The following is a 17,491-nucleotide window of genomic DNA, read 5'->3' as shown; positions in this document are numbered from 1 at the left end:
TATGCTCAATATCCTGCATACTGACAGCACTAATCTGGTTGCAGAATTACTAAATGAAGAAAATGAGTAACAGACAGATAAAAAAAAAATAAACAGCAGCCTAAATACATTTCTTATCGTGATGTCTGTATGTTTGATTTGTACAAGTGAAACAAATCATCCTATAATAATTTCTGTGTATCGTTAGGGAGCAAGGGTTTAGCAGAGGGTGCTTTAGGAGGCAGCGGGCACAGTATCTTCACTTCTCAGGCTTCTACCACTGTCAGTGTCAGTCAGGGTTTGTTTAGAATAAGCAAACTAATTACTGTGTAATTCCCAACTTATCATAGAGTGACATATAGGCACCCTGTCCCTCCAAGATTCAAAAACATGGAAAGGAGACATGTCATGGTTGGATAGAAATCCTGCTGTTTAATTATCATCAGGATAGTTGGCAACAAATACACAGCTCCCCTCTGGCCCAATCACATGAACGACCAGTAATCTGCTGGCATACAGCTGTCATATATGAATATTTATTTATGAATATATACAGTATATATGCATATATATATATGAAACACTTCTAGTTTAAAACTTTAACAGATGAAAACAGATGAAAATGTAAACTTCATCAGAAACTGTTAAATCGCTCACTGTTACACAATATTTCAAGACTGAGTTGGTTTCTTTAAAAAACATTTTGATGCACAATATTCATATCCAACACTTTTTCTCAGATTCAATATCATATTAAATAGTTATTGTTACGAGCTGCTTTGGAGACAAAAATAACAGATTTATGGACTAAATTCATTCACAAGTTGAGAGATGACATAAAATAACAAAACAGGTGGAATAAACCATATAAACTGACAAACGGACATACCTTGAAGGTTATATTAAGGGTTATGTTGAATTTTGAAGGGCTGTTGATGTCTTGGGCCATCCCTCATGTTTTAAATCACTGATAACAACAAATGCTAAATGTATTGGCGGTCAAAATTCCTGACATTTCTTCTGTTGCCCAGCTGAATGTTACTGAATGTGAATAGTATTTTAGTATACAGGTGAGCAAAATGTGTGACTCACAAAATTCTGACATGGTTGAATGTCAATTTTAACACAACTGGGGAATAAAAGCTTTAGTTATGTAGAAGTAATAGCACCTCTCTGCTTACTTAATGATAGGACATTACATGTAACCATGGTAACTTCAACAGGTGTAGCCTCTTAAAGACATAACCATCAAAAATGTGTGCTGAAAGTCTTCATTTTTACTGAGTGTCCTTGAGCTAACAACAATAATCCCAAAACTGACCAATTTTATTATAAGACAGAGAAAGAGTTAATTAAATCCAAAAATAAACTCTGTTGTTGGGCTTTGTTAGATATGGCAGGACTAAGCACCTTGAACCTGCAGGTCTGTGAATATGCAGAGTCCAACTGATGTCTTCATGAAGGCGTCTGCCTCGGCTCCCCCTCTTTCATGAGAGGAATACAAAATCTAAGCGCCTCCTAACAACTCAGCCAGGCCTGAAGACTGCATTTACTGCATATCCAAGGGCAATGACAACATGTCTAAAGCCTTCTCTCCATTACTACAAAAAGTGTTCTCTCTTTTACCTCAAAATTACTCCCATTTAACTCTACTGAAGAGTGCTCTCAGCAAAGATGACAGAGACACCTAAAGCATTGCACAGTGGGAACCAGCTGCAATCTACAAGTTGGCCAAAAAGCCATCTTTTCTGATTTACCAGAGCCTCTACTGTAAGTGTGTGGCTTTCTTCAATCATCCTCCTTAATGCACTAACCATTAGAGTCTGTCCAGAAAGAGAATATACCCTGGTGTCTCAATTATAGACCAAGACTGAATCGGTACAGCAGCTTTTCGTGGCCATAAAAGGAAATGACTCTCCATTTTCTGCTCCAGCTCTCACAGAGCAACTGCAGAGTCCTATCTGTTGTTAGAAGCACCAATACTCATCTTTCCAACTGAATTGTCTTATTAATCACACCGGCTGCCACGGCACGAGGGCCAATTAAAGTTTGGAAAAGATCTGAATTGACAGAAAAAGCACTCTGCTTGCCCCCTCTAACAGAGACTTCTCCTCTGTGGTCTTTTTTTCTCATTTGCTAAGCTTTCAGTACGACAGCGAGAATGCAGGTTTTGAAAAACTGTTGTAACTTCGACATCAAAAACGGGGAGGAGTGTCACAGACCCGAAAGTGCTACAATGCATAATGTGCTTTGATCATCTAGGTACATTGAGATGTGTGAGGTTTGGTGATCTGCAAACTCAGAAAAGTTGTGCTTGAAAGAAATGTAGAAGTGACAGAAGTGGCAGGGATGAAAGCAGTGCCTGCAACACAAGCTCAAATAAGAGGTGGGAATAAACACATAAAAGGAAGAAGATTCCTTGGCACATATTATGAAATGGAGAAGCTCTGACAGGTCTCGGTTTTAATACCTACCTCCTATATTATTTGCACAAACAGTGAGAAATATCCATGGAAGATGAACAGAGAAGCTAGTGAAGTCTGTGAAATAGTTGCTCTTGTTCTTCTGGAAATTGTTATTGAGCTTTCACTGTGTGTGTGTGTGTGTGTATTTGTGTCGCTGTGCTGCTTTTGTGTGTGCGTGGGACTGACAGCACGACCAGGTTTGCATTTAATGGCCGACACTCCAGAGGAGATGCGAAGTGGGAGAGATAATCAGAGGTAGAGAACGAGAGGGGTACATGTGGGAGCGAGGGAAACACAGAGACAGAGAGGCTCAGTGAGAGAGATGTGGGGTAAGTTGAATAATCTGCTGAGGGGGGAAATGGCAGCATTGTCTTTTACATCTGAGACTTAACTAAAAGAGGTGAAAAGCAGCCCTGAAAAAGCGGCTCTACAGGGAGCACAGAGGAGCAGAGAAGGCTAAAGCCAATGAAATACAAATAATAATCTGTTTACATAGTTAGGATTTGAAGGGGAGAAAGGTAAGTGGGTCTTAGTGGGAGTCCAAAATGCTTTCTGAATGCTCTATGAGATGCTGAAAATGAGAAAGATGTTGGGATATCAGCGCTTAAGACTTTTTCAGAAAAGCATAATCCTAATACTTCAATATGTTAAGCACATTATTTAAGTGCAACCTGAGTACCTAAAAATAACATCCGTACAAAAGAAAACCCACAAATACATTGGATTGCAAAGTTTATAGCGTTGAATTTAAACATCTTTCAACAAAAAGCCTTGCTTTCATTCTCTCTTACCTCCACTTCTTTTTGGTTTAATGAGCAATACATTTATGATTCCGCACTATAGTGCCTGCCTCAGATCTAAAACAGGAAGTAAGCTCATTAATTGTGCACCACATGGTAAGACAGAACAATCTACACAAGAAGACAAAGCATCCTCTGAAATACTGACATTTGAGCCCGCGGGAAGCATTACCTGTAAGAGGATTGTGTTTTATGTTTTATTCTTTTTTAGTGGCACATTGCCTTTGCATTATTTCTTAAGAATAACTACACATACGTTATTTTTCTTGCTAATTGCTGATAGCACAACAATATGATGGCAAGGCTCGACAGAGTAGCATCATCAAATCTATTGGGCGGCAGTAGCTCAGTCTGTAGGGACCTGGGTTGGGAATCGGAGGGTCGCCAGTTCAAGTCCCGGCACGGACCAAGTCCGGAAATTGGTCTGGTAGCTGGAGAGGTGCCAGGCCACTTCCTGAGCACTGCCGAGGTGCCCTTGAGCAAGGCACCTAACCCCACCCCCCCCACAAGCTCAGGAGCGCCCGCTGTGGGCAGCCCCCTCACTCTGAGACCTCTCCATTAGTGCATGTCCATAGGATCCTGTTTGTGCATGTGTGTGTATTTCAGCCTATGTTTGTGTAGCATGTTTACTAGACAGAGTGTAAAAACAAATTTCCCCTCGCGGGATCAATAAAGTATAAATTCTTCTTCTTCTTCTTCTATTACCTAGAAGACTATAAGCATACTGCATGCTGGTCTTTTACTGTGTTACAAGGCTTGACATGGTGTGTGCATCCATGTCGCCATTATAATCTACATAAAACAACTTCTTCCAGCATCAGTGTGCAATTAAATTAATATTGTAAGGTGCAAATAACCCAATATGGATGCAACTCCAGTAGATTTTTGTCTGCCCATCCAAGTATCCTCCATTTTTTAGTGTAGCAACGATGACACATCAATGATCATTTCTGTGTCAAAGGCTTTAAAATGTTGACTTTTAAACACATCTTAAGGGTTTCCTAATTAATTCAACCAAACAAATAAGGAAATAGGGAACACTTTGTTTGAGAGCACGCTTCCCAGCACATTAAAACACAAAATCAATTTCACTGTCTGTATCTCCTACATTAAACCAATCAGTATTAGCACTCACATTTGTTTGAGGGCACTGTAATAAAATTTTCCAGGCAGCCACAGCACAAGAGAACCTTAGCCATAATGACTAATATGATACAAACAACTGAGCACCAATCAGCCAAATAGCAAAAAATAACACTTTCACTGATTTATACTCATTAAACAGAATTACATAGAGGAAGCTAAAGATCATAAGGCAATCATGTTGTTTGTTACTGGAATAACAGAAATAATGGCTTCCATTAACAGAAAACATATGCTGTTAAAGTGTGGTAATGCAAATTCTGTCATGAAGCATGGGGACTGTTCAACAACTGAATGAACTCTAGAAACACTGGCACACTTTGATGTTTCAGAGGATCACACTGTAGCTCTCAAGAGTGCTGAAATAAAATTATTGCAAAAATGAAGAGCATTATGAGGAGTTTTGCACATGTAGTCACAGGAGGCTTTTGTTTTCTGCTTTACTGTCCATTATATAAATATCTGAGCACAGGAGAACATTTTATTTCTTTAGCACAGTCCATAAGCCTTCAAACTTGTTTACTGTAACAGGTTTTTCGACTGGGAATGCTCACTGGCTTCCAGTTCCACGGGACAAAAACCCATCGTCCATTCACATTGTCCTGGGATCTAGGGGTCAAGTATGATAGATGACATGCCATCTGCTTATCAGGCCCTTCCAGGGATGATTGGAGGGAGTTAGCAGTCGGTAAAAATGAAGGTCAGCATATCACCTGAAAACAAACTACACGGGACAGGAGCCGAGGTGGTGGTGCACAGGCGAGATGAGGGGTTGGTGCAGCTCTTGATATCGCCAGCATATAACTGATAAGGCTGGTAGAAAATGCACTGCCAAAAAGGATTATCTGCAAGAAGCTCAGTGTGTCTGACACCAGGCATGCTGGGTAAAAAGGGGAAGAGTGTTTACTGTCAAGACTGTTGGAGCAGTTTAACACTGTATCCAGCCCTCTAAGAGATATACATAACCAAGCCCACTCAGACAAGAACCCAACACAAGCTTATCAGTGGGAGATGTGCCGTCCTGCTGAATATTTCATAAGTGCAGAGTATTTATACTGCTATTAGCCTGAGGTGACTCACAAACCCGAGTAGTCAGTAGTCACATTGGTGGCTATATTGTAATTGCCACTTGACGCAGCTCAACTTCAGCACTCCTGGCTTGTGCTTCAGGCTACAGAAGTGGAAAAGCACAGTATGCATTAGCATTGTTCTCACTTTCCTTTTTTAGCTGATGTTTAGCATTCAGAGATCTAACAGTATCCTGCTTGTTTTAGCTCATCATGGAGACTTTGTGCATGAGATGGAATCAAACTTAAAAGATGGGGGTGGGGGCACTGTTTTTTTTTTGTCAACTGCAACTTTGGTGGTTGTGGATTTATAGGGAGTAGAGGGTTAGAAAAAGATACGGAGCAGAGTCTGAGGCTAAAGTCAAGGGATAGAAAAATGCCTCTTTCTAGTTTCTTCTTCTATTTGACACTCCTATAGTGTCACACTGCCTATCTCTTAAGCTGGGAAGCCAGAAAAGACACAACAAATGGGATATGAACAAAGTTGAATGTAAAAGGAACAGGCTAGATGCAGATAGTATTATGTAAGGGGGGTGTGTGCTGATTGACAGTGATTTGTGAGATTGATTGGGACTGGGGTGAAACAGAGGACAACCAGATCTCTGCAGCTCATTCAATGACATCCAAGAAATCCAATATCAATCTCAAAGTATCAGAACACTGATACTTAGTGTTCCCTGCACAATGTCAGAAATAAGCCTGATGGATATTAAGGACATGCTGCAGCAGAAGAAACTTATTACTGAGTCTTAAAGCCAAAGATACCTTTAATGTTCTTTTAGATTTCCTTCCATGGGTTTTGTGAATATGTTGCTCTATCCTTTGCATGTCATGTAATTCAGAATGGTTTTTCGGTTATTAAACTATAGTCACTATTTCAGTGGTCAATTTGGACATGTAGAATACGCTGGAAAATATGTAGCACTATATAAATGGCTTGCTTTCATTGCTGCAGGAGCACAGGAAAAAGTATTGGTATACACACTCGTTTTCTGTTTTGGAGCTATGAGCTCAGAGTTCAACCTGTCAAATCATTTGCAGTGAATAAGTTAATACAACAGCCAGTTTCTCCAATTCGCAGACTCTGATGTTTTGACTTTCATGTTGAAATACACAGAATGAAAGCTTTTGCTTGATGTGACACGGTAAAGATGCAGTTTGAAACAACAAAAAAAGGAACACATTGAATCTTAAACTAAGTTCTCCTTCGATACAAGCTGAATGCAACCAATATTGAAGTTCCTCATTCACAATGCAGTCCCTCTGTTGAACTGGGTGAACATCTGAAAAGTTTTGTTTTAAAATGTTCCCTCAAACTGTTACTCTTTTATCAGTTGTAATTCCCACTGAAGCCAAACATAGAAGAAAACCTATGATAAAAGTCTGAAGGTTATTAAACTTTGATTCATGCAGCTAAAGATGCATTATGTATTAGGGCTAATGTTTTTTGTCTGTGTGTCATTTTTCAACTTTTTTTTTGGAAAGAGTCAGAAAATCACCAAAGTAACACATTACACGGATTCATAGACACGCTCAGTGTGTGTGAGAGCTTCTTCCTGTAATTTAAGTCTAATATTTACTAATTGACAGCCGAGGGATACCATTCATTTAGAATTTAAGAGAAAAATTCTAAGTTGTTTATTTATTAAGAGGGCCTTGCACAGTGTAATATCAACAAAATGTGCCTTAGGGTCCAACTTGTACTAACATCAGATAAAGTACAACCTAACCTTGTTTAAAGTCGTATTCCAAAGAAGACATTCCCCTGTTTTCAGACATAAATTAGCCTGCTCTCCTTTGATTAAAGAAGCTTTGCGTGCACACTAAAATAATTTGATTAACACAGCTCCCTGGGCCTTGGGGAGCTGAGTGAGTGACTTTTGAATTTGGGATGACTTGAGTAGAATACTTAATAAGGTAGATTATCTCTTTGATGTTGCGCTCTGGACCTCAAATAAAGAACGATGTATGACCTATCCTCTCTCTAAATCAATCAGGAAATTGTCTTCATTAAGCTGGTGAGACTTTGAGTTACATAACATCTTGATACAGACAGTAGTTGGACTTTTTTTCCCCCACTAAAATGCTAAAAAAAATTGCAATGCATTATGATTATTAGCTAATGTTTCTTAAAGGTTGCTCTCTCATGGATTCTTTTATGACAATGCAGTGTTACCAAGATAAATAAACCTTTACAGACACATTATTCTCCTCTAACCAGCTCCTACTGCTTCATATTGGGTCAGAGGGAGGGTCGAATAAATGCCTCACATGCCAGGTTTCAAAGATGACAGCATTGCAGCTTTTTCCATAAAAGTTATGATTATATTAGATTCCAGAAAAAAAAGACCTAATCATGCAAAATGAAAAATAGGTTCTATGAATGGTAAAAGGGGAGCGCTCATCTCCACTTAGCTCCACTCAGGCTGCTTGAATCTTGTTTGGTTGGGAGTTGACATGACACCTGGGAATCAGAGAGTCACAAAGATTATGTATAATGCATGTAATATTCCTTGAACCAGTAGCACTGTACACTGAGCCTCGTGAAGACAAGAAATTGGGCTCAGAACAGTGTTAAGAACATTGTTTTTTCCTACTGTCAAGTGATTTGCGGGAATAAACAGACATGAAAGCCTCTGGGAGCAGAAGCTATTATCACAGATCTACATTTCTTTGGTAAGACAGCATGGCATCGGGCCAGCTGCTACACAGCTACCGCTGAGGTGCTTTATGTTGAAAAACATACAAATCCATATGCAAAAGATGAATCAGGCTTAAGATCTTCATCGTCAACAAAATGTGCTATATTACTATTATAAACATTGGCTTTATAAACTTTGACAGCTCTGTACATAACATATTCTGTCAAGTAACAACAGATGGTTTCTATTCCTGTGTTTCCATGATGAGTGTGAACAGAACTGACTGACAGAAAAGAGGTAAGAGAGGAATTCTAAGAGGTTAGAGCTCAAAATGACAAATAATATAGGTATAGATCGGCTATGTAGGGTAAAATTTCATTTAAGAAGCATCTTCATAAATTACAGACACCTTGGTTAGTGTTTGGAGGTAAATATGTCAAAATATAAAGTCTATCAGTCCTTAACCGTGTTGTTTTATCATGTAATATAACCATAACATATTAAGATTATTATATTATACAATATGAATGAATAAGAAATACTGTCAAATGTGTTTTACATTTTCAGATATAAGCTTGTAACTTTTGTTGACAAGAGTGAGAAGAAAATATTGGTACCTCTCTCATAATATAACTAACAATATGAAGCTAAAGCCAGGATTTGGTTAGCTTGTGAAGTTCAAATTGAAATCTGATAACTATAGTAAAATATAGCAAGCAATTGTGATCCAATGTAGTTACTTTCCAACATGGCTAGGCTAACTATTATTAGCTAAGCTAACCGATTGTTGTAGCTTTTTTTGTGCTCATGTAAGAGCTGTATTAATCTTCATATTAGTTCATTTTCATTTTCAATACTACCACTTTACTATAACACTGATGAATATAATACTAACAGGCTAAGCAATGGTTTCGTTATTGTTCTGCAGATGGTTAGAAATATTTTTTTTAAGCGTGTATTCTTTTATATTTTAGTCACCGTTGGGTCAGGATGTGGGAGCAGTTAAAGATGAGACCAGCGAGCGTGACAGCTCTGGCTGAGTGGAAGTGGGTGGGGGGTCACAGTTGGCTTAGGCCATGGTCACAGTTGCTGTTACTGTTGTCTGCTGGGCACAAGTGAAAGCCTGAAGCGTACCGTCTTGCTCTTTGGTGGGAGGAGCTGGCGGCTGAATTTACTGTCCATCGGATAAGAGTTCATCTTGGAGCTGGTGGGAGGGGATTATTCAGGACAATATTCATCATGTCCATCAACATCCTCCTTTCTGTGATAGATTCCAATCCTGACTGCAGTTTCAGCCTGACAGCAGAGCTAAACTTCTTTAAAAAAAATGTACTGGCATCAACACACAATAGCCAAGAACAGTTCATCGTTCACTGTTCGCCTGTTACACAAGCTACTCGTTCTGTGTAGCAGTTAAGAGCCTTAAGTAGCCATAGACAACTCAAGGCAGAAGAAGTGTAATGCCAAGGAATGTATCTGAAATGTGGCTGTTTTGTGAAGAGAGCTTTTATGAATGCCAGAATGATGCTGTACCTGGTCGATCGAGTTAGCACGCAGTTACAGCCTAACATATCCTGTACACACACACACACACACACACACACACACACACACACACACACACACACACACACATACACACACACACACACACACACACACACACACACACACACACACACACACACACACACAGCATATCACTATGATCAGCAAGCATCTGCAGAGAAATATGTGAGTACCTGTAAGTTGGCTTTTCTTATGGTTTAGGAACACAGAGGTTACAGTATTTCAGTATGCTACTTCCTGACTAAAAACATACGCCCTCTTTTTACCTCCCCAAACATGCCATGTTTTTGGTAGAACACATGCAGTTCAGCTAGATCTGGATCTGACTAATTAAGAAACAATTAAAAGCATATAGGACGAATAGATCCAGACCTATTTAATGGCTGGCTTGAATGTATCATATAATAGTGGACTATTGGCCTTGGTGTAGGTCTGCACACTCTGAATGCCCTTTTAACTATTCATGTGTTTGTGCTAAGTGGTAAAAGTTATAATGATCTACTATTTATCATGTAAATAGGATGTATTTAACCTAGAAATGAACATAGTGGCCCTCACTGATTATTTTTTAATTCCTTTTTTTGTTATAGTTAGGTCACATTTAAAATCGCAGGAAGTGTGACGCCTCTAAATATTGCTTTCTTTGTGTAATTAGAATATATTTTGTCATTTGCCTTTGATAAATGGGCTGAAAATGACCTGCACATTGTGGGGGTTGATCAGTTTTTCCACTTACTTTCTCCTGATTTTCATACGTCAGACAACGTTTTTTTTCCTTATTTTAGAATTTCATCTTCCACATCACAAGATAAATACAAGCAGCTGATTATTATTAAATTATTAAACTTGTTTATACAGCAGTTGGGACAAAGAGATATTTGAAGGGATCTGAAATAATTGCCATAGCCAAGCCACTTAGTGAGTGTGCAATCATAACATTAACTCCAAAAACAACTTTGAACAAACAAGAACAGTGGATCGCTGAGTGAGTTTATCTTCATGATTGAAACCACTGGTGTTCCTTTGGACCATGAAATTATCATTTGTTATGCGTGTGTAACATCAAATGAGAGTTCAGGGCCATGCCAGGATGGCTCGTCACTGCTGAGCTTATTTTAAACTGGTTATCTGATAGAATCTCCATGGATAATTATATTTGGTTCAGATAGACAGGTAGAGAGTGCAGCTGAGAATTTGTCAATCCGAGGCTTGATAAAATGCTGGAGGAAAACAATGGCGTCAATACACAGTGCTGGGATAAAAAAAGAAACACCCAAAAGCACTGATTCATCTTGCAATATGAATCCTCTCAGGTGATGACATGTGTTTTGTTTACGTGTATTTGAGCATGTTTAGTTAGTGTCAGTCCATGTCTGCATGTTTTCTGTGTGTGAACAGTATTAAGCGACAATAATATAACCAGCATGAGAGATTACATTCTGCCACTTGCTGAAAAACCATTAGAGAGGGAAAGAAGACAACCAGGCAGAGGGGATTACTCTGGGCTGGAATGTGGAAGCGGCAGAATACTGCGAGGAGGAGGCGAGGAGTAGGGGGGAGGGGGAGCAAGGGGCAACATTGACAGTGTAGCAACCAAAACAGCTCTAGCGGGAGATCAGGTTAAAGAGGGTGGCAGAACGCCAGCTGATTGTTCTAGAAAGAGAAAAGAACAGAGACAGAAAGGAGAGAGAGAGGGGGATATATGAAGATTAAGACAGAGAAATGGAGAGGGAGACATAAAGGGAGTGATGAAAGTACAAAGACAGCAGAGATTCCATCTTGCAACAACAAACCAATGGGGCCTTTGCCACCAAGCAGCTTCCTGCCTTTGATGTATACTGCATTTAGGTATCACTGAGGAGAGTGGTGGTTGTGTTGTTGGTGAGAGAGGCAGAAAGAGAAGAAGCCATCATCAGCATAATGAGAAGCGTCAGACCTAGGGGCCTGTGAAAGAGCCACTTTGATGACACTACTGTTTGCTCCACATGGTGGCGGAGGCGGGGTTGTAATGAGAGGAACAAGGGCGGGCGGGATGACACAGGCTGCAGGAGATACGTATAGCCAGGCTGAAGAACCCAAAAGTAATACAAACTAAAAAACTAAAAAAAAAAAAAAAAAAAGGAATGCAAAGGAAATAAATAAAAGTATATACAATGAAGCTGTACACCCAGCAGCATTGAAGCCAGCCAAATTTGAAATAAATCAGGATGGAGTAGAGGATTTCAGCTGAGGTTAGTTTGAGGCAGCGGACCTCTTGCTAATTTTTGGTGTACAGCATGGTGACATATACTGACCTGGGCTTGAGACAGCACTAGTGGTGGTGGGTTCAATACTTGCTACAGGGGAGGAGAGGAGGGGGGAAGAGGGAGGGGGAGGGAAAGAGGACATTCATGTATTATTAACAGAATGGAGACGTAAAACTAAAAAAAAATAAAAAATGCATGCAAGGACAAAAAGACAGGGGATGGAGACAAATCCTCTCCATGCATTAAGGACAGGCGTCTCTGTGGCATGATGCAACTTCCACATGCTCATACATGACATGTTTTATCCCGCCACCCGCCTCAGATTTTCACGGGTTACAGCTACCGCCGAAAAAATGAGGAGAACCTGGAATGGAGGCAGCTCCAAAGCTTTGAAAGGGTTTTGTGATTGGAGTTAAACTTTCATTATACCTCTGGTATATAAATAAATGCCCGTTTCTGCATTTTTTTTGTCCTAGAGACCATCGTAGAATAAGCAAAAAAGGACATTTCAGTGTGACTTTCATCAAGTGTCAACTCAAGAGTCTCAATCTGATTACCTCAACTCATTTCAGGGCCGAGCCACTGGTGGCATTTGGGAGATGAAGTAATGTGCCATCCATAACTGTTCAATCCAGTGTGTCAAAGTGTGAGTATGCTGAAGGATGGTAGCCAACACATCTTGTCTACTTTAGATTGTCCTTTGAAGTACATGTGTTAAATGTCAAACCGAGAAGATCTCTTGCTCAGTCACATTTTGTAGTTGAGATTTTTCTGCAGATGCATACTGTTAATAACTCAGTCTAATGTGAAGTAGGATATTAAAGTAATATGTGCCATTTTTCTGACACATATTAGTCAAGAAATAAATTGATTGTGAAAATAAAGTCGAGCAGCACTGATTCATCGATAAATCGTAAAGTCTTGAATACATTGCAGACTATTTTAATCAACTATAAACTATTAAGTAAGTCCTCATTTATATGTGTTTCTTGGTTTTCTATGGTGGTAATTTGAATATCTTTGGATTTAAGGATAAAACAAGACATTTGAGGAAGTAGTGAGGGCTGCACCCACACTGTGCAGCATTCGTGCTTAAAAGCTGGTTTGGCATTAAGATATCGATGTAACATTACTGCCCGTTTGATCTGAAGTGTAAGACAGAAAATAAATAACATTCTGTTTGATAAATAAGCACTTAATTGGAGATAAGCTGTGATCAGCTCAGTGCTGTGACTCAGTGGGGGAGCTGAATCTGGGCTGTGTGGTCGAGTTGAAGCTGTTTCTCACTGCGCGAGCTCAGTTTCAAGTGATGCAGTGGTTGTTCTTTAAAGTTTTTTTTTTCCCAGCCTTGACACACACACACACACACACACACACACACACACACACACACACACACACACACACACACACACACACACACACACACACACACACACACACACACACACACACACACACACACACACACACACACACACACACAGTATCACTTACACTTGCAGCTAAAAACTCAACTTTCACAAAAGTCTAAACCACTTTCTTTGAGCATTTTGTGGCAGAGGAGGAGCTTATCTGTCACAAGGGAAACTATGGATGCGAGGATTACATGTTACACACATTCACACAAGTCATTGAATACTGCTTTATGTTGCTGCTGTGAACTGCTGTATCTAGGCCATGCAGTAGTGCAAAAGCCCACTTAGATTCTCCATTTTAATCCATTTTACATGGCAACTCAATATGACTGCTTCAATTTGCAGGGCAAAAGGGTGCACTGTCCTCCACACTATGCTCTCCATCTGTGGTCTCCAGTGTCACTTTGCTTAAGCTCTCCAACAACTGTGTCATGACTGTGCCACTGTTAACAGGCTCCTGCTATGCAGACAACAATAAAATATTTGCTTTCATCATTCTTTTTGAAGGGGATATTGTGCGGGAATCAGTATTCATACATGGAGGGAAATGCTTTTTTTTGTCTGCATATTGGTGAGGAAATGGTTGAATTCATATTTTCTTTCACAAATGTCTCCGCATTAAGTGCTCCTGGGGGAGCAGATATATGTGAAAACAGTTTCTTTTTTTTAAGTTCTTTCTTCAAACACACAGGCGGGTGCTATCTGATTAATACTCAAGCAGGAATTCAGCAATGAATCATTTTAGGAGCTCTCAGACACTCGTCCGTTACTGCAGAACATATCTTTAAACGTGACAATCTCTCCCTCATGGCTCCACACTGACTTGGCCTCTTTCTCTCCTTCAGCAGAGCGACACATGATTTCATGCACCGTGTATGGAAGTCAACCTGGTGTGTGGCCTGTTCACTTGCGAGATAAAACCCATTAGTTTTCACAGCCATTTCATTTGATGGAATGCTATTCTCTTTGTCCTCTGCAGGCAGGATCATGTGGAATTTATGGGACATGTTTTGTAAGAAATAGTGTTATGATGGGTCCTGCTCAGAGTTTAGCTTACAACAAGCATAATGGGTTAGCGCTAAAGCTGCATCTAATATATGGACCCTTGGCTCATACATCTACTGTACAGTATATCTTTTCCTTTTTTAAATCAGCACCTTGTGAAATACATGCTGAGTCAGTGAAATTGATAAAACAATCTTTTCAACACAAAGAATATGGCAATTATTATGCTCAAGTACAGCAGAAAACCATTAGAGAAGAGGTAAGAGAAGGATGTTTAAATGGAAATTGCAGTGTTTGCTAACGTAGGTGCCCAATTCATCTTTACTGCTCCATTTGAGTGCATTATGAAGTTATTGTTCGTGCAGGGTAACAGTCCTTGTGTTAAACTAAAGTCTTCAATATTTTGAGCCCTCTGTGATGTTCGCATAGAGTGTGTCGAAGAATGTGTTAATTTGTGAGCCAGATAATTGGTTAGTCATCCTATGGCATTTTAATGCTGCCAGGAAAACATACAGTATCATCTTGTGGGCATCCACTGGGCTCAGTCATCCGGGGATGAAGGTTCCTTGCAGTGCAGCTGGCCTCCTACAGGAGTAGGCAGAGTGGGTGGGGTGTAGGTGGGGTATCAAGTCTATTTCCCGCTGGGCTGCAGGATGAACACTCCAACACAGCATCAAACATTCCCTCATCTCAGTATGACTGAGAGATGTTAATGTTTTTTTATTCTGATTGCCTAAATATGGAAATTCAGGCATTCAAATGATGGGTAAATGCTGTAGCACGGTGAGGGTGCTTTGGAGAAAATAAGGAACCCTGCAACCTCACCATGTTCAATTTACTTGATACGGCAGTGTTTGGAAATCTATACACCTTAATGCCATTTAAAAAGCCTCTGAAATACAGCGTAATATGGTCAGGATTAAACCATCTGCTTTATTGACAAAAACACAGAAGAGGTAGAATACATACAACTTGTTAAAACATGATCCACTGCCATCTTTCAATGCTCCAATATTATTTCCCTGCATTTGAAGCTGTTATCACACACCCACATTTTAGCTTTCACCTTTAGCTCCCATTTTCCTGCATCTCTGCTCCATGACTCAGGTACAACCGCACAGTGTGGGAACAAACAACATAATCAACAACAATGGCAGATGAGGAGACATGTTGAAATGACACCTACACATGCTGTGATTGATAAGCATGACAAACGAACATGATGTTCATTAACCAACTATCCGGCAGTGTCTCTCTTGCCTGAGGAAGGGCAAATAGTGATGGAGAAAAAGAGGGGGTAGCTCCCCCCCCATCAGTCTCCTCCGTTTACTGCTCAAGTAAGGGAGGCGGAGGGGAGGGAGGAAAAAGGAGGAAATGAAGGCAGAGGTATAGGCAGAGAAAATCTCCTTCAGGGCTAAGCCGAGGTGGGCTGGAGGGGGGGATAAGAGCTTGACCAATTAAGCTGGAGGACTCCTCAGAAAATTGCAGTGAACAGCCTTAGTCTTTTTCTCCAAGTTCACTCTCATCTTGAACATGAAATGGGAAGTTGAAATAGGGATTGCCAGTTGGGCAATTGTTATACCTCAGCTAAAATCATAAGGCGTGGGTGTGTGGTGTACATATAGTGTAAGCTCAAGGAGAGACTGTCAGAAACACATCCTGCTCTGATGCTTTGGTAGGCTGGATTGAAATTAAAGGTACACTTCTTCTGTATTGTCTTATTCAGCAAAGTTCTCCATGTACCTCCATTAAAAGGATAATGTTATATTATAGGTGGATCAGCAGTAGCCCGAGGGGAAACCCTATGTTTTACCTTTAAATTAAAGTCTCAGAGCTGTTAAAAGTATCTAGTATATACTATCAGGGTGAGATATGCCTCTCTGACAACCATCTTGGAAATGTTCTCATATAACTAGTATTGTTCAATGTCTGGATATGTTTTTTTACCAAGATGATTTGAAGAGCCTGAGGAATGCAGAGATACCTTCAGAACAGCGTTTTGTGATATTAAACAACCTTGAAGGGCACAGTCTTGGAAGACAGAATTAAAGACAGATTACAGTGACGAACTTTAGAACAGAATTTAAAGCACACGTTAGCAAGTTTGTGTCTTTGTTCGGTTGGAATAGCAGGCAATCTTCATTAATGACTAGTTTATCAAACATTATCACTACATATTTTCTGCGTGCGGTGTGTAAGCACTTATCTCTCCGATCTGAAAAGGGTTTTGGATGTGGAAGAATCAGCTTCTTTTTGTCATCATGTCATTTGCATTTCTTCTTTCAATAACTTTTCCCATATGCAAGATTTAACCCTAATGAAAAAAAGACAGAACAGCTGTCCTTCAAGATAACTTTGTTGGCTCAATTTTATTTGTTGCTTGTTTACACAGATGCTCATGTTTTAGTGTAGTTGTTGCTCATTGCTTTTTTTTTTTAAATTTTACAAGGAAGTAGAAGTTAAATCAGCATACTGGCTTTGCAAATGCCATAGCAACATTTACAAAGTCACCACTAACGGTTCATAAACTTGTGGACATCATCATATGGACTATCATATATATTTGACATGCTGACTTGAATATCTGTGCTGGGTTCATGGCAATGGTTATAAATTAATATGCACAGTCCCTATTTCAATAAAAAGACTAAACAAATCCTTTTATAGTGTATGCCTTTTGTCTCACTCCTGTTGAACTGACATCTTTATTACCTAAAGAGAAAATGCATTGGTCCAGTTACACACTGCAGCTTTCATTTGAGTCTTTCTGCTTTGATTTGGTAAAACTGCTAATACAAACTGCCAAAATACCATTAAATATATATTTTTTCTACAGAGCTCATTCAAATTAATTGTGATTACTTTGTTGTTGTTACAGTGAAATTATTGAGAGAAAGCCTGTGTGCTGATTAAATCTAACAAATTGAAAATAAATCACAGCACCCACTGCACTCTGGTTGAGTTTGAATCAATTAAACAAACATCTATAGAAACACAAAAAACCTCTCCACAGATATTTCTGAGGATTTCTTTGCCACCATTCAAGCCTATTATCCAGTTCCATTCATTACACCTCTGTGACTTAGCAATTGTTGAAAGGACAGACAAGTGTGACAAGTGCGTTTGCACAATATTATTTGTTCATTCTCTGATGATA

The 17,491-nt window shown here is 39.6% G+C and overlaps 1 protein-coding gene across 2 annotated transcripts in view; it reads right to left on the bottom strand.

The window, feature by feature from the left end:
- Window positions 1-17,491, bottom strand: part of negr1 (neuronal growth regulator 1) — a 141,826-nt gene that overhangs the window by 21,088 nt on the left and 103,247 nt on the right. Inside the window, exon 7 of one of the 2 annotated variants that reach the window (XM_061033731.1) lies at window positions 11,960-12,001. The exons of the other annotated variant lie outside the window; for it this stretch is intronic. Within the exon in view, the coding sequence (XP_060889714.1) occupies window positions 11,960-12,001 (42 nt within the window). The remainder of the gene's footprint in view (window positions 1-11,959; window positions 12,002-17,491) is intronic. 2 annotated transcript variants of the gene reach the window in all.

This window comes from Labrus mixtus, chromosome 3 (assembly GCF_963584025.1).
Source record: "Labrus mixtus chromosome 3, fLabMix1.1, whole genome shotgun sequence".
NCBI classification, from domain to species: Eukaryota; Metazoa; Chordata; class Actinopteri; order Labriformes; family Labridae; genus Labrus; species Labrus mixtus.
Note: the sequence above shows the minus strand (reverse complement) of the source record. Positions and strands in the feature narration are given on the sequence as shown.